General features: G+C 42.2%; 1 protein-coding gene and 1 long non-coding RNA gene across 2 annotated transcripts in view; one reads left to right on the plus strand and one right to left on the minus strand.

Annotated features, from left to right (window-relative positions):
• Nucleotides 1-7,668, plus strand: part of mms4 (Methyl methanesulfonate sensitivity 4) — a 249,316-nt gene extending 241,648 nt beyond the window's left edge. Inside the window, exon 11 of the mRNA XM_068345953.1 lies at nucleotides 7,106-7,668. Coding sequence (XP_068202054.1) covers nucleotides 7,106-7,282 — 177 coding nt within the window. The 3' untranslated portion in view covers nucleotides 7,283-7,668. The remainder of the gene's footprint in view (nucleotides 1-7,105) is intronic.
• The window catches only part of LOC137616308 (uncharacterized), a 63,511-nt gene continuing 43,054 nt past the window's right edge, over nucleotides 7,092-27,548 (minus strand). Inside the window, exon 3 of the long non-coding RNA XR_011039389.1 lies at nucleotides 7,092-7,213. This is a non-coding gene — a long non-coding RNA (uncharacterized lncRNA). The remainder of the gene's footprint in view (nucleotides 7,214-27,548) is intronic.

A 27,548-nucleotide genomic window follows, 5' to 3' on the forward strand; every position in this document is an offset into this window, starting at 1 on the left:
CATTCCTCCTAGTAGAAGCATCTTCATGCTTCGAATAGTCAGTAGGTTTAAACTTTTGACCACCTGCCTGTGGCACCGTGGTCACTGGAATAGTGGGATGTTGTTGAGCAGCCCGGATATTTCCACCATTTCCCGTCTTCTTTTTAGGTTGGGGACCCACAACCATGAAAGATTTTCTCTTTGAAAGGATGCCCCACTTTTGGAGAAGACTTATGTTCTCCATGGTGGCGTTATTAATCACTTTCCTAACTACCTCGTGTGGGAAGAGGTCTTTACCCCAGATGCTGGAAGATATTAGCTTCCTTGTTTCGTGTTTCACTGTTGCAGCAGCGAACACAAAGTCTCTACATGCTCTCCTAGCCTTTATAAAGGCGTAAAGGTCCTTCACTAAGGTAGCCATATGCATTTTGGCTAGGACCATGAGCATGTCTGGGGTATTTTGGTAGGTTGAACACAACTCTATGTAGTTTTGTAGAGAAAGGGAGGCTGCAAGTCCCCCCTTTGTCTTTTGTTCATTATACAAGAGCAACTCAGATAATTTAGGGAGACATTCATTAAATTGTCGACTTGCGACATCCGCGTCTAATCTTCCTACTGAAAAGGTTAAATGGACTTCCTTCCAGTCCTTTTCCTGTCTGGGAAAAGCTGGTGACAGAGGCTTGCACTCCTCGAGTGCAGGACATAGCTTACCCGCCTCCACTGCTTTGGCAACCGATATAAATGCCTTCCCCATAAAGGGGAATGAGATTGAAGCAGGAAAGGAAGGGTGTCTGTTATTCAGTGTTATTCAGTGAGAATACCTTCGACTCTGAATAACGTGCCTTTTTCAGGCTACCTGAGAGGATAGCCTGTGCCTTATCATGGTCGAGAATCATGACCTCCTTTGATTCCGTTCCTTTTCTTGACTTTGGTTCATACCTCAGTCGAACCAAACAATTAGGGAAAGCATCAAAGCTTGGCCAAAAGTGAATTTTGTCTAAAGGAACAGCACCCATTTTCTCTGAGATGTAGAGTTTGCCATTTAAAATTGGCATCAGCTCCGCAAACCTCCAGGGATTGGTTTTGGAGCATGTTGGAAGGTCTTGATCCATGGGTCGTTTGAATGACCCTTGGGAAGCGACAAGAGAAGCTTTGCGAGGCTCTATCTTGCGTTTTACTTCCAGCTTTTCGTTTTGTTTACGAAAGCTCTCTATTTGATTATTCAGTTGGATACATAATTGTTCCATTCTATCTAATAGAGGGGTAGAAGACGAAGATGTCGACGTCGATAACTCTAGAGCCGGCATAGGCGGAGGAAATTCCGACACGACATTTTCCTCTTCTACCCTGGGGCACTTCTTGCCCTCATTCCCAAAGGTTATCTGGCCATCAGGGGATTTCCTTACTTGCTTTCGGAAATAGTAGTTTACGCATCCTATCATTAGGTAGGTAAGGTCCCGGAGAGATTTTCTGGAAGCCTCTCACCCAGTTGCGTAATTTGTATTGAGCAGTATCCCTAGTCTCTGTAGACTTTGGATTCTCGAAACCTTCGGACATTAATGTCCGACATATATTGCAAACCTGCGGGTTCCAATAATGTAGGGATCCGGAAATAATATTGCAGGCGGCATGAAACCTGCAAGTATTATGACCGTAAAAATACTTACTCTTGGCCTTGCAGAAGACTGCAGTACAAGGTATCTGGTGTTCCTCCTGTAAAGAAAGGAAAACCGAATGAGTATACAAAGGATTATCTCCCTGATAATCAACATGCAAAGGTTATCTATGACAGAATAGTTTAGGATAGTAAGCTATAGAGGGATAGGAGACACATAATTGTGTACCCCCGTAAGCAAATGCTGTTACTTCCCCTCGGTATTAACTACATGGAGATTCCTCTATCAAGGAACTCCAAGTAGAAGGGCTCTTACCCCTGTGGGTAGAGAAGTACTAATTCCTGTACCTTTTTATTGTTAACACTGTGGGGTCAGGATGACTGATTCTCAATCAGAATATTGAAGAAATATTAATCTTTCAATATAGGAGCGGTACCAGCAGAATGCTCGCACAAGGGTACCCACGGTATGTTAGAAATGGTAGTTTTCTATTTGCAGTAAGTCTATATTGCAAATTACTGGCTACTGTACAATCATGTATTGTAGTTCAGTCAGTATGCTGCCTTTGTAGCAGCATCTGACAGTACAGTCCAGCTGGCATGAAGCCGGCGGGATTAGGGAAAATAAAGACATATATTTGTGTATCCCACTCGGCCTATTTGCCGTAGCCTTCCTTACAATATTAAATTATAGTTTCCTGATCAGGGAGACTCAAGGATAAAGTTCTACCCTTTAAGGGTTAGGAGTATATCACCCCTGCCTTGAAGCTATTTAATATTGTAAGGTACAGTGAGCCCTCGCTACTTCGCGGTTCGACCATCGCGGATTCACGACTTCGCGGACTTTTTTCATTAAATACGGCATCCGATTTCATCAGCAAACCACTATTTTTGGGGGAAACATCATTTTATTCTAGAAAATTGCTACTCTTTAAATAGTTAATTGCACATTAAGAAAGCGTGTACTTTTGTTTTTAAATTTCGGGTGTGTTTTAAAAATCGAGTATTGTTGACTTCTTTTTGTTTTACTTTTGGCTGTGATCAGATCAGCTGATGTCTAGCTGCCGGTCTCAAGAATATGCACGTATGAAGTATTGTTTATACCATGTCTTAACTTATTCAAACCATCTATACAGTTGATATTACATAAGCACCAATGTGTTATAACCTATCATATATTTTAGTTTAGTGCATTTAAAACTATCATTACTCACACTCACACTCACTCTCTCTCTTTTGTTATACAATAATTACAAATAGATGAAGAAACCAAAATCGGTTTTCTTAAAGTGTCAATTAAATACAAAACGAAAAAATTATACCGTGTATACATCCATTTCAATCATAGCTTAAAATACGGTATCCGATTTTGTCAGCAAACTACTATTTTTTAGGAAACACCATTCTATTCCAGAAAACTTTTACTCTTTAAATAGTCAATTGCGCTATAATAAAACATGTACTTATGTTTTTGAATTTCGGGTATATTTTAAAAATCGAGTATTTTTTACTTCTTTTTGTTTTACTTTTGGCTGTGATCACATCAGCTGATGTCTAGCTTCCGCTCTCAAGAATATGCGCGGTACGAATACATTAACAAAGAATTGTTTACTCTACACCATTTCTTAACTTATTCAAACCATCTATACAGTTAATATTACATAAACACCAATGTGTTATAACCTATCATATTTATCATATTTATTATTTAGTACATTTAAAACCATTCTCTCTCTCTCTCTCTCTCTCTCTCTCTCTCTCTCTCTCTCTCTCTCTCTCTCTCTCCTCTCTCTCTCTCACTCTCTCTCTCTCTCTCTCATATCGAACGTAATAGCGGTAACTTAATTTTTCGATGACTTTAAAAATGGCCCAGTACTTTCTTCTTCTTTTACCTTTTTTTTTGCATATGGTGAGGTGGGTACAAGTTGACTTATAACTGAAGTTAGGAAAAGTATTTTGGATATGGAAAGAACAATTATCATTCGTAACAGTTTTAAATTATCATTCTGTCATTAGCAGCAGTTTGCTATTGTGATTAAACGCATAAGGAAAAAAAGGTTCCAACTTTGCTACGAATTTAGGAATTTATATGGTTACGATAAGTAAATATTTGTAATAACAATGTTTACTAAATGTTTGTTATATCATTAGTTATCACTTTGAGCATGTGTTTAATGCGTTCGTTTGTTTATTATGATCGAAGGTGGAGCATAAACAAATGGAAGGTTTCCGTTTCAGGTGGCATAAAGAAAAACATTATATAAATGGCATTCATTTCATTTATTTGGAAGTTCTAAGAAAAATTAAGTAGAACATTGGTAATAACAAAGTCAACATATAATCAATACTTGGTAAGATTGCTGTCGATGCACAAACTAACCTATACACAGATGTGTAAATGCGTCTGTTTCTTCATTATGATCAGAGATAAACATAAACAAAACATTGGTTGTCATTTTTTATCGTGGTTTTTGGCATGTTTAGGAAACGCATGATATAAAATCGCCTTTAATATTTGTGCCTGTTTTACTTTAGGGTACTGTAGTACATGCATTAAGTGTTCTGTACATTAAAGGGTAGTTTGTTAACAGTACTACGTAAAGGGAAGGTTTTAAAAGTCTGAATATACATGTTAAATAAATACGTAAATATGATGTCCCTACTTCGCGGATTTTCAGCTATCGCGGCCGGGTTTGGAACCTATCTACCGCGATAAACGAGGTTCACTGTAATCCGAATACTGATTTCTAATCAGGATATTGAAGAAATTATATTCATTCAATATGAGATTGGGTTCAGCAAATGCCTGTGTAGGGATATCCAAGATATAACTACTAGTATAAAATATATAGTAGTTTTTTATCTGCAGAATATTCTGTACTGCAGATATACTGGCTACCTGTATAAACATATACTGTAGTTCACCGGCATGTTGCCGCATAGCAGGTCTTGCCAGCATATCTAGTATGCTAGCTACAGAGAGAGAGAGAGCATGGAGTAAAGGCTACTCCTTTACTGTGTATGTATACAGTAATTAAGGATGTGAAAGTCTAATTTTACTGCCTTTCTCCAGAAAGAAGGTTCTAATGGAAGGGGAGAATGTAGCATTCAGGCTTCCATCCAGCTAAATTACTATTGCCGGCAAGGTGCCGCCAATACACTGCCGGCAGTATTAGTACAGTCTGTGTGCTGCCATCTGAGTCAGCACTTATCTGCGCGCGGCTGGCCGGCGTATTCCGGCAACAGAACCTGTAGATAGCAGTCCAAGGGAGAACTGAAGAACCTTGGCGACAGAAGAGACTTAATACTCACAGCCATCATGGCTGCCGGCAGCCGCCAGTTAACGGCAGCCATCTTGGCTGCCAGCAGTATGTATTGCCGCCAGCCACCATCATGGTCGCCGGCAGTTGAAAGACATATGGTTACCGACATTCAACATTCACATGGCTGCTGACATTTGTCATGGCTGCCTACAGCTAGCATAGCTACCCAGCAGCCGGACAGAGGTCTTAGAGAGGGAGTCTGGCCGGCTCCGGCAACCCACCGGCAACAGTAAGGTTGCAAAATGTTGGCCCAATGAAAGACAATGGCCCGGCCATCAAAAGTGGTCAGAGGGGTAGGGAACAGGGTCCTGTATGGCGTGTGAAAGGAACCGGCAAAATTGTCAGTCCTATCACCTCTTAAAAGAAACTCTGTTTCGGTATCGGCAGAATCTTAGGTGACAGGAGAGTCTCGGTTCTCCGACCTAGAGATTGCCGATACAGTTAAGGGGATAGCGGCATTGCCACCTCCTCTCAACAAGGGAGAAACAGAGTTCCAGTGCCGCGCCATCCTAGGCAAAAGAAGAATACTACTCTTCAGCCTAGGGGTTCTGCGGCACAGGACTAGTCTTCTAGTCGCAAGGAGAAGATGGTATCCAACCACTACTTCAAGTGCGGCTAGGGAGGGCTAGCCTCCAATGCCGGCAGGGGAATGATGGTGTCCTACAACCCATTCACCCTGCCGACAGATCACCGACATAAGACTAAATACTCTGAGATTCTGACTGAATCCCAAAACCTACTGGTATACCACAACCAGCGGTTTAAGGGAAGAGACAGGCAAAACTCTAGGCTAGTCATGTCTGAATAAAATTCATGGCACGGCCACTAGGGTTGTAGCCTGAAGCTACACTCAAGAGGGAAAAGAGATTACTCGTAAATCTCCATGGAGACGTAATGTTTCATATAATTCTAGGAGGTATCAGTCTCCACTTGAAATGAAAAAAAACAATACACGAGGGTAACCGGGGAAATGTCTGAACGTACAATAAAACGCTTTTTACCTAGGCTAGTCGAGATCGGTTATCTAAATCACCGAAACTCTAACTATACAATCGACATGGAAAAGGAAAATTATGCACATTATCAAAATCTTTACGAGTATAATTGCCCAAATAGCTAAATAATTAAAATAAATAATGCTATTTAAAACTGGAAGTCGTTCTGCTAACTAAATAACACATGCCTAACGAACGACGGCGCCCATGGCGCCTCCTAGCTCTTAGGCACAATAAATTACTCTAATTTCATTGTGAAACAGGAGCTAAAATATACTCATAGTAAAGACCCGATACTCAACTTTCCAGAGGCGGAAGAAGATGGAGAAAGCATAATTATAATCCTTGTAAAACGATCGAAAAGTTAGATCAACGGGGAATACCACCGAGCAAAATCGCTACAAAATAAGGAATGTCCGCCATCGTGGAGATGGCGCTGTTGTCATACTCAATAGTAGTGCGAGAACGGGGGTAACCTTGATACGGCTCCCCTTCTATTCTGCCACACCTCCTCGAAGCGTAAACGCTATTAGGGGTACAGATTGCTATGTGGCGTGTCAAGAATACGTCCTCTGATATGCGATATCCTTGAGGAGTTAGAATTCTGGATACTTAAAGGTAAAATTCTCTGGGAATATCACTGTAGTACATACTGTATCTCCCTCAGGAAGTTACTTCAAGGAACTTCCATCAGGACGACATGGGTTGAGCCCAAAAGGTCACAAGGTATAATAGATTTTTATTCCAAGAAAATTTAATAGAAAAAAAGAGTAAGAACAGCAAGTGGGTACAGGGGTACAGACAAAGAAAATGGAGATTTTAGAAAATACAGTTCAGTATAATAATATAATGCTTAGACGCATGATCAGTTTGCAATAGGAGCATCGTATAATAGGTGAGTGGCAGAGAACTAGTGTCAAGCATCTGAAAAATAAACTTAGATTTCAAAGACTTGATGGTTAGAAACTTGTAATGAAAAGTGACAAGGAAACTTTAGTTTGAAAAGTAGTGTGAGGAAGATTGAGAAAAAAACCCAGCCAATCATAGAAGTCATAGACTTGTGGAAATTCAGGCAAAATGTGCATTCAGCAGAAAAAAAAATTAAGGACTCATTTAACATGTGACCCAGTATAGGGAAAATCTGACCTAACATTTTTAAATTATGATCATGTAATGAAATATATATTTTTCAGGCTTACAGACACTCCACTTCAGAAAAAGAAGCATCACTCTTGCTTGCACATATACCTGTGAGACGAGGTGTTGGACCACTTGAATCTACTCGACGTATAGGACCAGAGCTGTCAAAAAAGATACACTTATTTTTTACGTGTAGAGATCCCAATGTGAATTTAGGACAGAAAACTTGACTGATTATATTTTGAGAAATTACTGTATTTGCTGCGATATATTGCATAACTAAATTCTATTGTATAAAATATGTTATTTCCTTCAATTAGGTTTCTAGATAATATTTTATTAGGCTAAATTAATTTTGAAGATTTTATGTTATGTAATAAAATTTTACTTTAATTTGTGGAATGATAATGCTTTAATATGATGTTTTTCTTACTGCATATTTTAGGAAGATAAGTTCTGTACTTGTATTTGCTGTTTGATATCAGTATAACTCCAGAGTATAGAGATTGTTGATTTTAAAATATCAAAAGTAGAAATTTACTGCATGTTGACTAACATTTAACAGTTTACTATAGTGTATGGTTGTATGAAACTAAATAAAATATCTTTATTAGTATTTAGATGCAGTTATTTTGGTTTAAAAAGACATTTCTATAAGTTAGTGAAAAGTTATAAATAAAATAAAAATAAAAATCACACAAGTAGAACATACTTACTGTAATAATCCATTTTGTCCTAAAGTTACTGTTCATAAAACTTTCCAGATAGACTATTGATGATTAGCTTTCAGTTTATATCACAGATGTAGTTTTAATCGTAAGGAATATTGCCTTTATTACTGCATTCCTAAGTAAAACAAGCTCTTTATTTCAGTTATTCAATGCATCTGAAACGTGTCTTTTTATTTACGTTACCATACTACTGTTGATTGGGAGACAACTTCAAATTTTTATAAAGTTTGTATTTTTCCTAGCTATACAAACATGAGTCATCAATAAGGAGTTTACTCCCAAGTTGATTTACTATGACTAGAAATAAAGAATTATTGGGATGCTTATAACATTGTATGGCTATTAGCTGTCACCAACCTCAAAGAGAGTGGTTCACTCTTATCATGGTTAAGACTTGAGGGGTGGATGAGGCCGGACAGTTACAATAAACGACTCAGGTTATATAGCTGGGAAAAATACAAATACAGTAATGCCTCACAACACGAAATTAATTTGTTCTGGAGTGGCTTTCATAGTGTTTTTTTATGTTGTGACTCACATTTCACATGCAAATTGCCTAATTCATTCCAAACCCTACAAAACACCACATTAAATCTCATAATAAAGCTACAATATAACCACAACGAAATACTGTACAGCCAAATACATTTGAACCACTAAATATACCTAAAGTAACTGTTAATAACAGTAAATTGAGTAGTTATTACAACAATGTAATAATAAATGGAAAATGCAATACAATACTGTACATATACTAAACATATAGTTCCATATGTACTGTACTATTATAGTTACTCCTATTATAAACTACAGCTACATTTTCTGTTGTCAGAACCCATTTTCTTGAACTCATTGTGATGGGTGATTATTTTATTCTCGGCCTGGCTGACAAATCTCTTTTCTTAAAATGAAATTTTTTTTCGTAAAGTGAGTCATAGAAATATTCGCATCTCGTTTCGCAGCTTGAAAATTTCGTAAGCAGTCTTTCATGAAGAGAGGTAGCTTTAAAAATTTCTATTTTGTTTCTATACGGATACAAACCCTCGTCATTTATAAGGGGAGAATTCCTTAGGGGGGGTGGGGAGAAAGTTTTCACTGTCAAAAGGGGGTCTGTTTAAACATACCCAAGGTAAATTAAAAGATATCCCAAATGGGCTCTTATGAGAGGAAAGGTCTTGATATTGGTCTCAAGGTAAATCTTTAGTCATTGACTCGACAAGGTTTAAATTCAATTGGAACAAAAAGAATTGTATTGCAAAATTTTTCTAACTTACAAACTAAATTTTGCAAGGAAATTCTTAGCTGCATAAGGGCTTCTTCCATGTTGGTACTCCAAAGTGAGAGATGTCAAGCAGGGAGAGAGGGAATAAACTCTTTCATCCCATACACCCATCCACTTATGCCAAGAATACCCAATGACGCAACAAAAAGATAGTTGTTCTGTAAAGGCAAGTTCTAAATTATCTATTGAGAAGCCAATACTAGACCCAAAGAGAGTGTCGAGTGATCTGTGGGTCCAGTTCTTAGAGTCGTCGTCGTCTTCGTCATCACCATCATCATCATCATCTCCTGCACCTATTGACACAAAGAGCCTCGGTTAGATTTTGCCTGTCTTTATCTTGAGCTTTCAAATCAATACTTCTTCATTCATCACCTCTTATTTCACAGTTCATAGTCCTCAGCCATGTGGACTTATGGTAATGAGCCATAAAGGTGGGCTGTCTCTTCCAGATTCTGTCACTGAGGGCTTTGGTTACAGAGTGATTTTTGCGGAATGTTAGGGTTGCAGCAACACCATGTATATCATGAGCTTATACTCTTTAAGGATGACTTCTCGCAATCAAAATTATAGTGTTCATTCCTCTTTTTTTTGTTGTTGCTAAGTGTACTCGGGAACAAGTTACAAATGTTTGGATGTAATGGACAAGTTCTCTTAAGATAACCTCGAACTGCTCTTACAAGACAAAGCAACAGACTATTTGGATCATTAGTTTCCCTATTGATAGGTGAAATGGAAAAAGAATCGAAAGTTTTTCTATAATGGAAGGGTTCTAGGTTTTCACCCGAACTCAGGAACAAAAGTGAAAGACACGTCTTTTCATCCCATGGAGTGTGATAGGTAAGATAAGCCATGTAACTCATTCACTCTATTAGAAGAAACTAAGGCTAAGATTAATACCAACTTTAAGGTGAGGTCTAGGTCTGATTTGTGACGTAGATGTTCATAAGATGCTATCTTCAGAGAACTTAGAACCTTAATCACACTCCAAGATGGGATGGACAAGTTTGTTCGAAGCTCTTGATTAGTGCTAAAAGTTCCCACAAAGAGGAAAGATTGATTCCTTTCAATATGACAACCTGGCTCAAGGTGGAGCTATACAGGGGAATAGTGCCCTTTAGTGGAACAATATTCCTCTTATGACACCAGACGCAGAAAAGGGATATCAATGCTTGGTAGACCACCACGGAGGACTTGTGGAGGTATCCCGAAAGTTGTTTTACAGTCGGTCTCAAAAAGCCTTTTGGAAGAGGTGCTCGATAACCTCCAGCCATGAAGAGACAGGCAGTGGACTGTATTGTGAAACTTTTTCATGTGTAGCTGACATAGAAGGTTCGACCAAGCTGCAAGGCATAAAAATCCATCCCGTCCCACTAGTGTTGGAATGCGTCCTCCATTCCCGCAGCGGGATTTAAGGCTGGAGAGCAATACACCGGGGGTTTGTTGTTGAGATGGACGGTGAACATGACCAACGTCGGGGAAAAAGACTACCACTGGAGGAAGCAAAGACCACTCAATCAACTATCGTCCCCAGTCACCTCAGGATATCTGCTATCATATTCATTCTTTCTGGGATAAAGCGAGCAGAAAAAGGACAGAGTTTATCTGTGATGGATCCCCACTGCAAGTTGGCATAACAGGTGGCATACTAACCCTCCCTGTTTGTTGTTTGAGTGACCCTTGAATGTCTCTGAAGAGTGAGTAATGCTAGGTATGCTGCTTTCATTTCTAGATAGTTGATATGAAAGGTCTTCATCCTCCTGTGGCCATATCCATGAAATTTGCTTCTCCTGTTGGTGAGCTCCCTACTCTTGTCAAGAAACATCTGTGAAGAGAAGGAACTGTGGAGGGGAAACTTGAAGCGGAGTTCCGGCTAATACGTTCTCTTTCAACCACCACGAGAGGTCTGTTCTCACTTCTCAAAGGACCTCTACTAGAACTGTAGGAGGGTATGATATTTGTGACCACTCGCTCTAAGTGTCCACTGTAGTGTGCAAAGGTGCATCCTCCCAAAGGGAACTAACTTCTTGAGGGAGGCGAGATGTCCTATGAGCTTCTGCCAAGAGTGAGCTAGAACTTCCTTTCGAGAAAATGGAGCTGCTACTTGTCCAAGTCTTAGTACTCCTGTCTGAATATGGATATGCTCCGGCTTGGCCTCGTCTTAAATTCATGCCTAGATAACGAAGGTGATGCCGAGGTACGAGGATAGACCTAGAGATTCAGCTGGATCCGCATATCCTTGCAAAAGTTGAGAAGGAGTTCTTTGTGATTAAGTACAGTACAGTAGTTTCAACTTTGAATCTACCAAGAGAAGTCAGTCGTCGAGTTACCTCAGGAGTCTAATACCCATGATGAGAGCCCAAGCTGAAACTAGGGAGAACAGACATTTTAGAGTTGACGAGCTGTGGACAGACTAAAGCACAGCCCCTTGAGGAGGTAGATCTCGTCTCTGAAAGGGAATCTTGGGTACTTTCTGGACCTGTGGTGGATAAGGATCCAAAAGTATCCATCTTTCAGGTCTATAGTCAACATCCTGATGGCTTGAAGAACTATGCTTGGGGTCTCCATCTTGAACCTTAATTGGTGCACAAACTGGTTAAAGTTGGATAGGTCTACGACAGGTCTCTAGCCCCAGTCAGCTTCTCTACCAGGAGGAGATTGCTAAAAAAGATTGCAACCTGTCTAAAACATCCTCTATGGCACCCCTTGCAAGCACGTAAGACTTCCTTTTCCAGTAGGTCTTTCCATGATCCTCTCAAATAAAATGAAGGGATCATTAGAGACATGGTCAGAGTAAGTAACAGCTTATGAATGAGAAGCGATACCCTAAACGGAGTACCTCCACTGTCCAGGGGTTGCCCCCAAAAAACTGCTAACATATCAATGACTTTGTAGGCATCCCGTAAAGGTGGTGACTGGGGGATTCACCGGCCTGTGCTCTTGCACCCAGAAAAATGTCACCTGCAATTAAAGAAAGGGTTCTGGTGCTGTTTCATAACAGCCTGTGAATTGAATTGAATTGAATATAGGATTTAGGCATTAAGCCAAGCACTGGGGCATCAAAGGCCATTCAGCGCTATATAACGAAAATCATTCAATCATATCTGTATACTCACACCATTTAGTATCATTTTAACCTTTAATACAAATCGCAACACTTTCATACAATAAAATCTAGATGTGAAATAAATAAGGATTAAAATGGTAAAATAAATAAACAAGTTAATAAAATCAATTATAGCTAGTAATATAACCCAATACTTTGTATAAATTTTCTCAAGTTCAGGGTATTACAGTTTTCCCCCAGTATATCTCTTAAAGGTTTGTCCTGGAGTAAATGTGTCCTCCTCTGAAGATTAAAAACAGGACAATCGACTAAAATATGTTTAACATCCATTGTCACTTGACAGGTATTACAAAGAGGGGCCTGTCTCCCTTCCCCACTCTTCATTAAATAATTGTGCGTTGCATGTGTATGGCCAATACGCAGCCTAGTTAAAATAGTGGTATCCCTCCTACTTGTAGAATTACAAGATGACCATTTATCCACCAATGGGTGGATTTGTTTCAATTTTGTATTGGTGGTCAGTTCAGACCATCGAGCCTGCCACTTATTTTTACAGTAAAGATGAATCTCACTTTTAAGATCTTTGTAATGAATACTCAAGGGGGATGGATTACTTAGCCCTGAAGCTTCCTTTGCTGCCTTATCTACTTGTTCATTTCCATCCACCCCAACATGGGCAGGGACCCAACAGAAGTGAACACTGATACTCTTCCTAGACTGCAGAAGTACTAACCAGTCCTGCACCTCTTGTACAAGATGATGGCCTGGTATAATTTGTTTTAATGAGAGTAAAACACTATTGGAATCCGTAAAAATTGTATAAAAACTATTTTGGTTGCCATTTTTAAAAATATGTTGGACTGCGAGAATTATTGCATACAGCTCAGCAGTAAATATTGAACAAGAGGATGGGAGTTTCCTTCTAATAACAATATCCCCCACCACAGCTGCACTTCCAACTCCTGCAGCCGATTTGGAGCCATCTGTAAAAACATGTTTCCCATGATGTTGAGCAGCATGATTTAAAAACTCACTTTTCATTACCCTACTAGGTAAGGTATTTTTCCCTCCTGCCGTAAAACATACTTTAACAGGTGGATTACACCAAGGAGGAGACTTGGGATATCCTACCTCTGCTATCTGTGCTGTTAACAAGCCTACTTCTCAAGCATCATTTTTCAGCTGTACCTCCAAAGGCTTAGGCACTCTAGATCTGTTAGGACCCCGATCTAAAGGCGCCCTAACATATTTACAGTTAGGATTGTTTCTCACAGCCAGGGACCTAGCTAAAAACCTCAAACTCAACTCCTCTCTGCAAATGGAAAGGGGAGGTATGCCAGAATCAACATAGAGACTGTCCATGGGAAATGTTCTGTAAGCACCTGTGCAGATGCGCGAAGCCCAGCATTGTGAACAATATCAAGTTTTCCAAGTAAAGTCTTTGTAGCTGACCCATATATTTGGCATGCATAGTCTAACTTGCTCAGACACAAAGATATATAAATTCTAAGCAAAGTTGTTCTATCAGCACCCCAATCAAATTGGGATACCACTTTCAGAATGTTCAGTGACTTCTTAACCCTGATAGATAGGTCATTTATATGCGGACCAAATGTCATTTTCTTGTCGAAAATGACTCCAAGACACTTGACATTATCCTCATATGGCAAAATACAATCATTTAAGAAAAGGGTGGGGATCTCTTCCCTTTTACGAGTACGAGTAAAGCGAATGGCTTTGGTCTTCTGAGGAGAAAACATGAATCCACGAGAATTTGCCCATGCATTTATTGCAATTTGAAGATTTTGGCATGCTTGTAGTGCAGATGATCCGCTACAATAAATTGCAAAGTCATCGACAAATAGTGATCCTTGTATGCCAGGAGGTATGTGACTAATGCGACTATTAATAGCAACAGCAAACAAGGTCACACTCAATACGCTGCCTTGGGGGACACCTTCTTCTTGCATGTAGGATGAAGATAGTTCTGACTCTACTCTCACTTTAATTGAGCGGTTTGATAAAAGTTCTTCAATAAAAGAGAACGTATGTCCTCCTATACCCCACGAGGTCAATTGCTTTAAAATACCACCCCTCCAGGTGGTGTCATATGCCTTTTCGAGGTCAAAAAAAGACACCCACCACCTGGTTTTGGTTAGAAAAGGCATTTCAAATTTCCCTTGATAACATCAGCAAAGGGTCTAGAGTACTTCGGTTCTTCCTAAAACCAAACTGCCTGTTAGATAAAAGATTTTTTGATTCTAGATACCACACAAGTCTGTTGTTGATCATTCTCTCAAATAGATTGCATATGCAACTGGTCAAGGATATGGGCCTATAACTAGATGGCAGTTCTGGGTCTTTACCAGACTTGTGGCCTGGAATTACAATTGAAGTATGCCAGGAATCAGGAGATGTATGGGAAGCCCATAGACCATTAAAGGTTTCTAATAAAAATTCCTTGATATCCACTGGAAGATGTGATATCATTTCATATCGGATGCCATCCTCACCTGGGGCAGTTAAAGAAGAGCTAGAGATAGCATTTTGCATCTCCTCCATACTAAAAGGCAGGTTAAAAGCTTCAGTATTTGAAGAAGCAGGAGGAACAACAGATGTTGATGCTCTAATTTGTTGAAATACTGGGGAATAGTTGTCAGCACTTGATACATGGGCAAAGTGCTTAGCAAGAACCTCTGCTACATCTTTGGGGTCAGATAACGGATTTTGAGCGAAGCGAAAAATCTATTTTTGGGTAAGATGGCCATGTCGTCCTGATGGAAGTTCCTTAAAGGCAGCTTCCTAGGGTATATTACAACTACGGCGATATTCCCAGAGAATTTACCTTAAGGTACCCAGAATTCTAACTCCTGGAGCGAGTATCCCTAAAAAAGACCTTAGGGATATCGTAAATATCAGTGGACGTATTCTTGACACGCCTCATAGCAATCTATACCCCGAATAGAGTTAACACTTCGTAGGGGTCAAATGGCAAGAAAACGAAAACGAGAAAGAAAAGGGGAGAGCCGTTCGTAAGGCCCTCTCTTCTCCCGTTTTGTAAGCGTGCCCTGCGCCGATTCTGGCGCCATCTGCATTCCTTGTAGCGAAACACGAGGTGCTACAGATACTGTATGTAGGGAGGGATCCTACGGCCCTTTCATTGAAAGGGAAGGGCGGGTCCATCAGGACGACATGGCCATCTTACCCAAAAATAGATTTTTCGCTTCGCTCAAAATCCGTTTTTTGGGCTCAAGCCATGTCGTCCTGATGGAAGTATACCAGAGCATTACTGTATCTGTGGATTCTCAAAATGTGCCGTACTCCTCGGAAATATTTCCTCCAGTCGACGCGACCTAGAGACCTAAGATGTTACCGTCATACATCTTTTCAACTAATCATAAACCATGATAGAGCTTCCTGCCCCCAACAGGGAAGAGTCTTACTAGACTCTGGGAAAGTCTCGAAGAGTACATATATCTAAGTATGAACCCCAGGCAAGCGAGTATAGTGGTCTCACCCCATACTGGGTAAAGCGAAGTTCGAAAAGAATCACTGTGTCAATATGAAATATCGACCAGTCCTCCGCTCAAAACACGTATTGGACAAAGGTTCATATCCGCTTAGGAGGAAACTCGTAAATCCGCCACCATCCCTTTATGGGATGGAGTCCTCCAGCTAAGGGGAAGCATAAACCAATGCAATATTAGCTTGCATAAGGGAACATTCTATTAGAATTATCCCCGGGTAAATATACATAGAATGAATGCTCACAGGTGAAGGAGACGCAAGGTTCTCAAGAACCAGTTTATTGACAGACAATAAACAAACAGGTTAACCACACTCATATATATATATATATATATATCTATATATAAGAGGAGGATAACTAAAACTTTAAGCATAAGTATGATAGTAAACAGCAACTTGTTTGTCTGAAAGAAAAAACATTGGAGCCACTTTTAAGATACCAAAGTATCAAAGTCAAAAGTCTGTTTTACTAATCAGTCACATTAGCGTTAGAAACGCTCGGCACGCATGTTTGCACTTATGCTGGGTTCACCTTTGAAAGTGGAACAGTCAACGTGGGTCACCCAGTACCCTCACATAGTATGTAGTACAACATGTGACTACATACTCACCCTGGAATTAATTGTCCCAATTAAGTTACTGTTCCTCGCAGAGTTAAACAGCAGGGTTAACGACGCAACCCACTGCCACCACAGAACCTCTTAGTTGCTGCACTTGCTTCGCATAGTGACGAAAGAACACTCTGGAAGACTTCCAGCCAGTGTACGAACGAAGATGTCCAAAATCCCTACAACTAAAGAAGTTTAAGGATGAAGCAACTTTCCTCAGATCGTGACCTGTGGGTGAACAGTCAGGATCCGCTCTGCGAATAAGATATGTGATTTTCGCCCTGAGTTATTTCAGTAATAAATTTTGAGCCTGACGTTTCTCCCCTGGCCAGATGGCCATCCTTGAAGTCTGAAGTTCTACGAAGATAGACCTTTAGGCATTCTATTGGACATAGAGATGCATCTTCTTTCAGAGGGCAGATTCTTCAGGGACCCCACCTGATGGTGGGTAACTCGTTCTTGGTGAGAAACGTAGGATCCGGAAATAGGTTCAGTTCACCCATCCAGGGACTGAACACGACCTTCCTCTCTCGAGAGGGGTATGATCTCACTAACCCTGGCCCCGGACGCGAGTGCAAAAAGGAGGATAACTTATGGGTCAAATCCTTTAACGCACACTCCTTATTGTTCAACAGTGAAGCAACATGAAGAACTTTTCTAAAGACCATGAATTGGGCTTTGGAGGTGCTAAAGGTCTGAGCCTAGCGCAGGCTTTCGGAACTTTTATAAGAGATCTCGTTAGCGAGGTCGACCTGGAAGGCATATAGAATGGATCTTGTCAAAGCAGGCCTACATGATAAAATCGTGTTAGTTACCGATCCATAACCATGGAGATGGATGAAGAAAGACAAGCAGAAGTCCGTCGTGATCTCCTGCGGAATCTTCGTCTGACAAGGGCTACCCATTCTCTCCAAGATGACTCATATTGCCTTATAAAAGGTTTGCACTTATAATCCTTTAGGAAGTCCGTGCTGGCTTTCGACATCCCGAAACACTTTCTCACCTGATTAAGGAAAGAAATCATGAGCTGCTGGGTCCGGGTTTTCTGTGATGAAGCGCAGATAATTGACTTCTGGACTCACTGGGTCAGAACTGGATCTGGTAGCGGACGAAACTCCAATCGTAGTTCCAATGCCAGAGGGAACCCCACACTGTTCGGTCATTTGTGGGCCACTACTGCCGCTACTCCCTTAAATGATCTCAGTTTGTTGAGGACCCTCAACAGAAGGTTGTAAGGAGGGAACAGATAAATCCTGAACCATCTGTTCCAGTCGAGGGACATCGCGTCCACTGCTTCCGCCAAGGGGTCCTCGTACGGGGACACATACAGGGGCAACTTCTTGTTGTCTTTCGTCGCAAAGAGGTCTAGCCGCAGTTCTGGGACTTGACTCAGAATGAAGGAGAATGGTCCTGCGTCTAGGGACCATTCCGACTCTATCGGTGTGAACCTGGATAGAGCGTCCGCTGTCACATTGCGGACTCCTTAAAGGTGAACTACTGACAGGTACCATTTCTTCTTCCCCCAAATCGGAAGATGGCCAACATCACCTGGTTGAGAGGTGGCGACCTTGATCCTTGTCGATTCAAGTATCTCACAACTCCCCCGCTGTCCAGCACCAACCTAATGTGGATCGAGCGATGCGGGGAGACTTTCTTGAAGGAAAGAAGGACTGTCATAGTCTCTCGAAAATGACTGTGAGAGGTCTTGAATAGACTGGACCAAGACCCTTGGGCCTTTTTCTGATAAGAGTGAACTCCCCATCCCTCCTTCGAGGCGTCTGGGTGACTCGTCACCGACGGGGGAGGTGGATGAAGAAGAACCGACTTCCTAAGGAGTCTGGCTTGGGACCAAGGCCTGAGAAGAGTATTTCGACGAAGCGGAACTGGTCTTCTCAGATCTCTTCGCGCATCTGATGCATAACTACTCCAATCTCCGGTTGCATCCTTTAGCTGTGCTCTTAGCACCGGGTCTGTCACCGAAGTAAACTGGAGAGACCCCAGTACACTCTCCAGTTCGCATCTGATATCCATACGGAATCTAGAAGTCTCTTGACAGAACCAGCTATCTCCTTTCTTTTCTCCGCCATGACGGAGAAAACGGTGTGACATTAGGTCCCAGTGGATTCACACCCACCGGAACTTAGAGATGGAGGAAGTTGAGACTTTTCCTGTTGATCTTGAAGCCTAGATAATCTAGGAAATGGATCACATACAGGGAAGCTTGCAAGCATTCTGTCCTGGGTGCTGCCCACCCCAGCCAAAAATCCAGGTAGGCTACTACCTGAATTCCCTTTAGGCGTAATTGACTGAGAACTACGTTCGCAAGCATCGTGAAAATCCTTGGGGCTATTTTAAGCCCGAGAGGCATGGCTTTGAAGACGTATAGTCTTCGTTGTAGCCTTAACCTTAGGTAGGAGGGGAATCGACAATAGATTGGAACGTGCCGATAGGCGTCTGACAAAACTATGGAGGCGGTAATTGCCCTCTTGGGCAGTAAGGTCCTTATGTGTTGTATTGTTAGCATCTTGAACCTGTAGTTCGCTATGAACCTGTTAAGTGGCGACAAGTCCAGAATGACTCCGAGATTTTCGAGTCTTTCTTGGGAACACAAAACAGCCTCCCTTGGAATTAGATGGACTTTACCCTTCGGATCACTTTTCCTCTAACAGTTCATGAATGAACTCCTCCAGAACGGGGGTGGAGTATCGGAAAAACGCCGAGGGTATGGGGATGGAGTGCTGTACCAGCTCCAGCCCAGTCCCTTCTTGAGTAGGCTGTGGACCCAGGGATCGAAGGTCCACCGATCCCAAAAGCGTTGGAGACTCCCTTCTACCAATATCATCTCGCTCGGACTGTTGTCCTGAGGTCTTGCCTCTCTGACCTCGACCACCCATGAAACCCCTTCTCCTTGAGGGGCGCCTAGACGAAATTCTGGCTGCTCCTCTAGGCTTGTTCGACAGGCAGTTGACTGACCTTCGAACGATGGGTTGAATGCCGGAGACTGTGTCGACACGAATTGGGGAACCCACTGAAGTGTGGTCGGGGTTTTTGCCACCATCTGGGGCACTGAGGGCATCAGCAAGTGCCGTTGCTGCTGATGTCTACTTGACTTAGCTGGCCGAGAAAGTATCCTAATCCTTTTAGTCTTCCTCCAAGGTTGGGGACCCCATCCGGGGAAGAATTTCTCTTGGTAGACAGGCCCCACTCCCGGAGAAGATTTCTATCGTCCGAGGCGGCCCTATCAACCTTTTTGACCGACTCACTAGGGAAAAGGTCTTTGTCCCAACTGTTGGAGGAGATTAGTTTCCTTGGCTCGTGCCTCATCGTAGCCCGGGCGAACTCGAATTCCCTACAGGTTCTCTTCGCCCTGACGGAGCTGTAGAGATCCTTCGTCACAGTGGCCATATGAGTCTTGATCACAACCATGAACGTTTCATGGACCTTGGGATCACTTGTCATCGTCTCAACGTGGACTGAAGAGACAAAGAGGCAGCCAGTCTTTCTTTTGTTTAGAGTTCTCTCCACAAAAGAAAACTAGACAGCTTAGAGAGGATCTCGCCGAACCGGCATCCGACAAAATCCGCCTCCCACATCTGGACTGAGAAGGTAAGATGGACGTCCTTCCAGTCCTTGATTTGCTTACTAAATCTTCCTTTCTAAAGGCCAGCAACAAGGGTTTACACTCCACCAGGGAGGGGAAAGGCTTGCCAGCCTCGACTGTTTTCAAAACCGCCGCAAACCCTTTCAGCGAAAAAAGGGGGAAGGCTGTGGCAGGAGAGGACACAAAGGAAGGGAGCCTCTTACTCAAATACAGCTACCTTTGAGTTCATGACGCCCCTCTCTTTCATTGAAGAAGAAAGCAAGGCATGAGCCTGTCATGGTCTATCACTACGACCTCCTTAGGCTCTGTCTATTCCTTTGAAGCTGGTACCTCCTTCCACCGGACCTTGCAGTCCGGATGTGCCCCTGCAGTTACAATGCAGCTGCCTTCCCATTCTTCTCCCTCTGCCTTTGTTGGATCAAGCCAACAATGGAGGGAGGGCCTGCTCTACTGCGAGAGCAGATGATGTTAAGGGAGCAGGTTCAAGGACCTGAACCGGAGCAGCCGACCTCTCTCGGCCTCTTCCGCTACCTTGTCCGGAGCTCGAACTTCATCCTGGCCTTCTGCCAGGAGGTCTTCCTCCGGACGTTCGGACACGTCTGGCATCCTGTCGTCCAACTGGATGCTAAGCAAGGCGACCGTGACTTCAGCATCCACGGGATCTGAATTAAGGGGACCTCCTCTTGAGGTTGGGGAATCACTGTAACAGTTGATGCCCTAGGAAAAGAAAGCCCTCATCTTCTCATTTGGAAGATAAGGTCCAGAGGTAATTTTATGAAAGCCCCTCACCCAGGTACGAAGCTTCTCCCTAGCTATATCCCTTGAATCCACCGTTGTAGGGGAGACGAAAACGGATTTTGAGCGAAGCGAAAAGAAAAACCTCAATAGATAGGTTAGTGCATATGAAACATACCTGGGGAACCCAATACCGGAGAACATCCGTGGAGACAGCGCATGCCACACGCCTCCTTCAGAACCATGTCCGCAGAAGCCCTACTGCGGACGTTGCAGAAATACATCCGCACTACGGATGGTCCTCCTGTAAAGAGAAGAAATTTCCATGAGTATCAAGTGAACTACGTATCACTGGATATGCACAGTAGCATAACAAAACGGAAAGACACATCCTTGTATTTCCCGCACACCCAATTGTTGTAGCCTTCCAATTCATAAAATCGTATAGTTAATCTATGCCAGATTAACCAATGGAAAATTTCCAAAGGAAGAAGGTGTAGCCCCCCCTAAGGAATGATTTTAAAATACCGGATAGTAGACAAGAAAGAACTCACTTTCTTATCTGTAAGGCCAACAACAACGGTTCGTGCAAGACCACAAAGAATAAGGAAAAGACACATACTTGTGAATCCCCCACAATCACCTGTGGAAGCCCACCAGCCATTAAAATCAAATGGTTAGTCTTTGCTAGAATAACCAAAGATCATATTTTCCCGAGGGAAATTAGGTGTAGCTCACACCTAAGGTAAGATTTTACCATTCTGGCTAAAGATGAAAAGAGTTCTCTTTTCATCCCTGTAAGGCAACACCAAGTGACTGCACAAGGCAACACAAGTAAGTTAGAGAAGACAGTGTTGTAACCTACTATATCATGTTCTCCCCTGGTAGAAGACATTAAACAGGGAAGAACTGATACAGTACATGAGGGTGGTGTGCCGGCCGGCTCTTGCCGGTCAGCACCCCCACCCCCTTTTCCAAAGGTAGGTCTCAAGTATGCAACTTAGGATCACCCAGACGGGGGAGAACTCCAGTTCCTATGCCTGAACCGGTCGGTAGTGGTTGCCGGTCCATAGCTACCCGGTTGGCACCCAGCTGCCGGCCATCACTCTTAGTGGCCGGCCAACCGAGTGATGTAGCAGGCCGGCCCGGCAGCGGTGAGTAAACCCTGCCGGCTGGCATCCACTCCAGGTAGCGTCCGGCTGCCGGCCGCCACTCAAAGCGGCCGGCAGGTGAGCAAGGAGACCGGCCAGCAAAGGCATAAGACCACTGCCGACCGACAGCAAGAGAACTAGCGAACACCCCCCTACCGACGGCCGGCCACTAGGCCGGCAGACGGCAAGGACAACACAAGAGAAGACAACAGAATGGGTGCCGGGCTAAGAGGCTATGTACCTCCGCGCCCGACACCCGAAAGAGTGCCGAGAGGAAGGGGAGACACTAAGTCAAGCTTCCTAACCACTGCTTACTGAAACTACAGACGGCAGCGGTTGAGGGACCAAGGAAGGGCCGGGCAGCACTCAAAGGATAGGGCCTCTGCCGGTCGGCACTCTCTGCCGGCCGACAGGGGACCACGTCAGCTCCCCATCCCAACCTATGCTAGGTACGGATGTGAGACGACTGACACAAAGGAAACGGAAAATAGAAGGGAAGGACAGAGGGTCCTGTCCAACCTTGCCTTGGTTAAGGATCATTCCAAACTAAGAAAGCTCATCTCAGCCAGAGAGATCCAGGGAGGGAGGCCGGCACTACTGGCTGCCTCCCTAAAACCAAGGCAAGGAAGGAATTGCTATTCCGGAAAGGGAACATATCCCGAACCCGGAACAGCAAAGAGGACAAGTCTGAGGGGTCACCGAGCGAAGGGATCATAATTACCGAAACCTTCCAAGGTGAATCAAGGAGGATAAACCTCCTATGCCCGTGTCAGGCAGCAAGGGAGACTCTGCCCCACGCTAGACCAACACGGACTCAGACTAATACACTGCTGTACTGTCCCCCTCTGAACCAAATCAGTTGGAGCAGGAAGGTACAGTACTACTCCAGCATAGTTATATTTGAAAATTAATTCAAACAAACCACTAGAGTTAAGCCTAAGGCTTAAACAGAGGGAAAGGGTTTGCCCCTTCCCCGAAGAGAAGGGAGCAAACGGGGAAAAGATAATATTATCAAGACCTAAGACAACTTAGCCTAGGCACTAAGAGAATCGATTACCTAAATCACCGAAACTCACTCCAATACTATCTTGGAAATTACTCGAAAAGGGCTGTATGTATAACGTTGCCTAACGCTTTAAGCAATATAAAATCACACTTGGAAGACTAAATATCATGCAGGAAGTACAAGGACCAATAACTAGGCTACGAAGACTAGTGTTGGTCAGCCTAGGCAAAGCTTTCGCCAGGCGCACTACTAACGCATCATAACAGAATTCCTAATTAAGCTAAGCAGCTAATTATTAAAGCGCAGGGGGCTGGGAACGTCGCTCTTGCTAACAAATAAATCCTATTCTAGCGAGCGACAGCGTCCATGACGCCTCCAGCAGGCAACAGCTCTTGTATCAAAGATAACTCTTATAAATACTTTAATTTTAAACAAGAGCCTACATTTATACATAAAAGAAATAGTACTCAACTTATCCGAAGCAGAAGAAGTTGGAGAAAGCATAATATGAGAGTAAATCCAAGATTTTGGTAGAAACACAGGAAAAAACACCGAGTTGTAAAGCTACGCAAAAAGGAATGCAGATGGCGCCAGAATCGGCGCAGGGCACGCTTACAAAACGGGAGAAGAGAGGGCCTTACGAACGGCTCTCCCCTTTTCTTTCTCGTTTTCGTTTTCTTGCCATTTGACCCCTACGAAGTGTTAACTCTATTCGGGGTATAGATTGCTATGAGGCGTGTCAAGAATACGTCCACTGATATTTACGATATCCCTAAGGTCTTTTTTAGGGATACTCGCTCCAGGAGTTAGAATTCTGGGTACCTTAAGGTAAATTCTCTGGGAATATCGCCGTAGTTGTAATATACCCTAGGAAGCTGCCTTTAAGGAACTTCCATCAGGACGACATGGCTTGAGCCCAAAAATATATTTATTATTTTCCCTTGATATTGGTAGAGGCTTAGGGACGAATTTGCCTTGAAGTTTTCTAATCTTGTCCCATATTTCCTTTGAAGGAGTTTTGGTATTAATATTAGATATATATTTCTTCCAAGATGCTCTCTTTGCTTTTTTAAAAGTTCTTTTTTGTTTGGCACAGGCCCTGAGGTACACTATTCTATCTGCTACATAGTTTGTTCTCAAGTATCTTCTGAAGCAAGTTCAGGTCACTTTTCTTGCATTGGCACATTCTTTACTCCATCAAGGAACTACAGAGCGATGAGGTAAACCGCATGTTTTAGGTATAAACTTGCTAGCATTATCATCAATAATATTTTCAAGATGTTGATAGGCATGCACTGGAGATGTAAATTCATCATACTCTTTATCGGTGTGTGAACAGTTTTCATAAGCTGCCCAGTCTGCCTCATCTATCTTCCATTTTGGTGGACACTGAGAAGGAAGATTATGGACATAATTTAACATTATTGGCCAATGGTCACTGCCATGTAGGAGTTCATTTACTGACCAAAGGTAGTCCAATCGAATGGATGAGGAACAGATTGACAAATCAATGGCTGATGTAGAGTTGTGGAATACATCATACCTAGTTGGAGAACCATCATTCATTAGTATTACATCATTGTTGTCGATTAATTCTTCAACAAGATTACCCCATCTATCGCACACATTTCCACCCCATAAAGTATGCTTTGCATTAAAATCACCCATTAAAATAAAAGGGACAGGAAGCTGATTGATCAGGTCTTGGAGGTCTGAAAGTCTAAGCCTTCTTGGATTTCCAGCATGATCTAAGAGGAAAAGTTCTAAAGATGGTTCAATATATAGCGAGCATAAAGTAATTTTTTTTCTGATATGAAGTCTAACTGCACATGCCTGTAGTGGTGTATTGAGTAGGATTGTTTCAAATTTTACAGATTTGTGAATAATAAAACCTGTACCACCTTGAGCTCTTGCAGCTTGCAAAGGAGGGGATCTACAAAAATGATAATTGAGTCCAGGATTAAATGGTTTGTCACTGATCTTGGTTTCCTGTAGACAAATTACCTTCGTGTCTGAGTCCCTGGTTAAAGTTTTTATTTGCTCAATGCTAGTACTTAGACCCTTGCAATTCCACTGGATGATAGACATTATCTTTTGTTATTATTTTTCTTTGTCTCATTTGTCTTTTGGGACTTTTCAGATAAAGCCATGTAAGGCTTGGAGATGGAAGGCTTTACTAGGCCACCACTCTTCTTTTCTTTCTTTCTAGTATCTTTATACGAGTCAACCTTAGGATCATGAGCAGTAGGGCACTTACCTGATTTAGATGAAGGTGAGGATAATGGGGACCTTTTCCTCTTTGGAAGATCTTGTTTTTCAATCTCCACCAAATCAGGTAGAGATTCTGCCTAAGACAATACATTTGAGGTGGTGGAAACCACATTGGCTACCTTGGAGGATTGTGCTAGAACTTCAACAGTTCGAGCACTTAACCCAGAAGGCTGGGCTACTACCTCTAGGGGAGATGCTCATATCGGTGACATTACTTTTGGTATGTTGGAAACCATATTGACCTCTTTGGAGGTTTATGCTCTGGCTTTTATAGGCTGAGCACTTGACCCAGATGGCTGGGCTACTACCACTAAGGGAGATGCACCTGACGGGCCAGATGCTACCACTGGTCCCCCTGTGGTAGTAAGGGGTAGTGGATTATAATCTTTTGGTGGCATCTTAACCGCGCGAGCAAAATTAAGTTGCCAATTGAGTAAATGCTTTGCATAACCTACACTGATATGTTCAGCATTTGCTTTCAAGATTGCAGCTTCTTCTTTCTTGTATTCTCTACATCTTTTATCATTTGATTTATGATGATCTTTACAGTTTGCACAGGTTGTATCTCTGTTGCATTGGCCATGTTCTAACGAAGAACAGTAAATACAGATCTTCGTATTATTGCAGTACCGGGAAGGGTGACCGTACTTGAAACAATTAAAGCATTGTAAAGGCCTAGGTTTATATTCTCGAACACGTACTCTTTCATTCTCAATAATTATATGATCTGGTATAACAGGGGTTTCAAATGTTAAAACTACCATGCTTGTTTGAGGGATCTTACTTACTTTCCAAACATTAGCAGGGCACATGTCCAGAATTTCTGGTTCTGAAAATTCATATAGATCTTTATCAAAAACTACTCCTTTACCATAGCTGAAGCTCATATGTGGTTTAATATCCTTAATGGGATCAATTTCTGCAATCTTCATGCCACAAAGCATGTGAGCTTGAGTATCTGATTTTGCATTAATCAAAACAGATTGCTTACCGTATCTGCTAATATCCTTACTTTTAATTTATCCAACTTTTTTTTGTATAAATTTACTAATCTTATACAGTAATAGTTATAATTATCTATCTTCCCAGATGCAATTATCCATGTTGGGGGCTTGGGGGTTCTTACTTCTGGAAGTCTATGCTCTATTTCTTTTTCCATCCATTCTTCTGGTTTATATACCTCTAGGTGTCTTGGTGCTTTATCACAATAGAGCCCCAAAAATCAAACAATTGTCAATTTCTATGCTCTCTAAATTTTTATTTGCTTCTAAAGCAATCTCAAAACTTGAAAATGATACCCAAGCTTCCCAAAAGCCTTTACTACCATTAAGCTCCATTAAAATTTCTTTGATTGCCCCAAATCTACAGAAGGCTTCATGAATTATGTAATAGCTACAACCAATTGGTATGTTTTGTAAATGGGGAATTTTCAGATTTTTTGTTGGATCTGGTAATGAGCCAGAACCAGAGAGTAAAGTATTACAGTTATTACAAGAATCATTTTCCACCAGTGCCGATAAATTGTCTTTAACAACACTGGTCAGAGATGTATTGTTGGAGGAATCCTTTTTATTGCCAAGGTTGTCAACAGAGCTTTCCTTATTTAAACAAGCAGAAGTCGTCAACGGTGTCTGGGGTTCGCCATTTGATCCAGGGGTACGGGGAATATTAAGTTTACTCATTACTTATTTTTTTGGGGGGAGGGAAGGGGTCATAATAACAATGAAAAAAAAAATAATGGAAAAAAATAAAGTTTAAGGGAGAGAAAATATTAAGACTGTCCGAAATTCCAAAGAAGACACCGTTAGCTTTCCTGGAATTAATTTCTCCACCAATGACACCTGCGAAAGCTGCTTACCAAATGTCCACTCCCTACCCTACCACAAAGGGATGGTACCACTATGATTAGAGTGGCTCAAGTGTACGCCAAACCCGCTTGATGGGACTGAGAGCATTTCAAGAATACAATCATCCCTACTCTAATCATAGTGGCAGGCAAACCGGACAGAATGCCGAGAGTCCTATCTCTATGAAACCGCCAACCCCTGGAATCCGAAGGCCAAATTTACCTACGAGATAGTTCCGCGTGCCAGTATGGGAATACTGACACTCCTAGGTGTCCAAACATTTTCGGGCAGTTGGTAAGACCACCACAGCTCCCACAATTGATTTTGAAATAAAAACCGATCCTGGATACAATGTCCCCTCTAAAAAACCTGGACAGTGAAATGGGTAAGAGAGTTTTGACAGCAAGGTTGGAGACAGCTGATAATTATGAAGGAGGAATAAGCAATAAGAAGTAATAGAAAAAGAATGAGAGAAATTTAGAGTCAAACTGAGGAAAAGAAATTCCCCAGTTTGAGAGCCCTCTTGCCCGTCACAAGCCTTCATCACTGGAATGATATGCCGTGCTGAAGCCCGATGACTTCATCAAGGCATTCTCTCGTTAAGAGGGCCTAACAGCCTGTGTGCTTACTGGTTCTGGTAGCAGGCATTGCTGTTGTACCTGTTTGAAGGGA

Source organism: Palaemon carinicauda, chromosome 22, assembly GCF_036898095.1.
Source record: "Palaemon carinicauda isolate YSFRI2023 chromosome 22, ASM3689809v2, whole genome shotgun sequence".
NCBI lineage: Eukaryota > Metazoa > Arthropoda > Malacostraca > Decapoda > Palaemonidae > Palaemon > Palaemon carinicauda.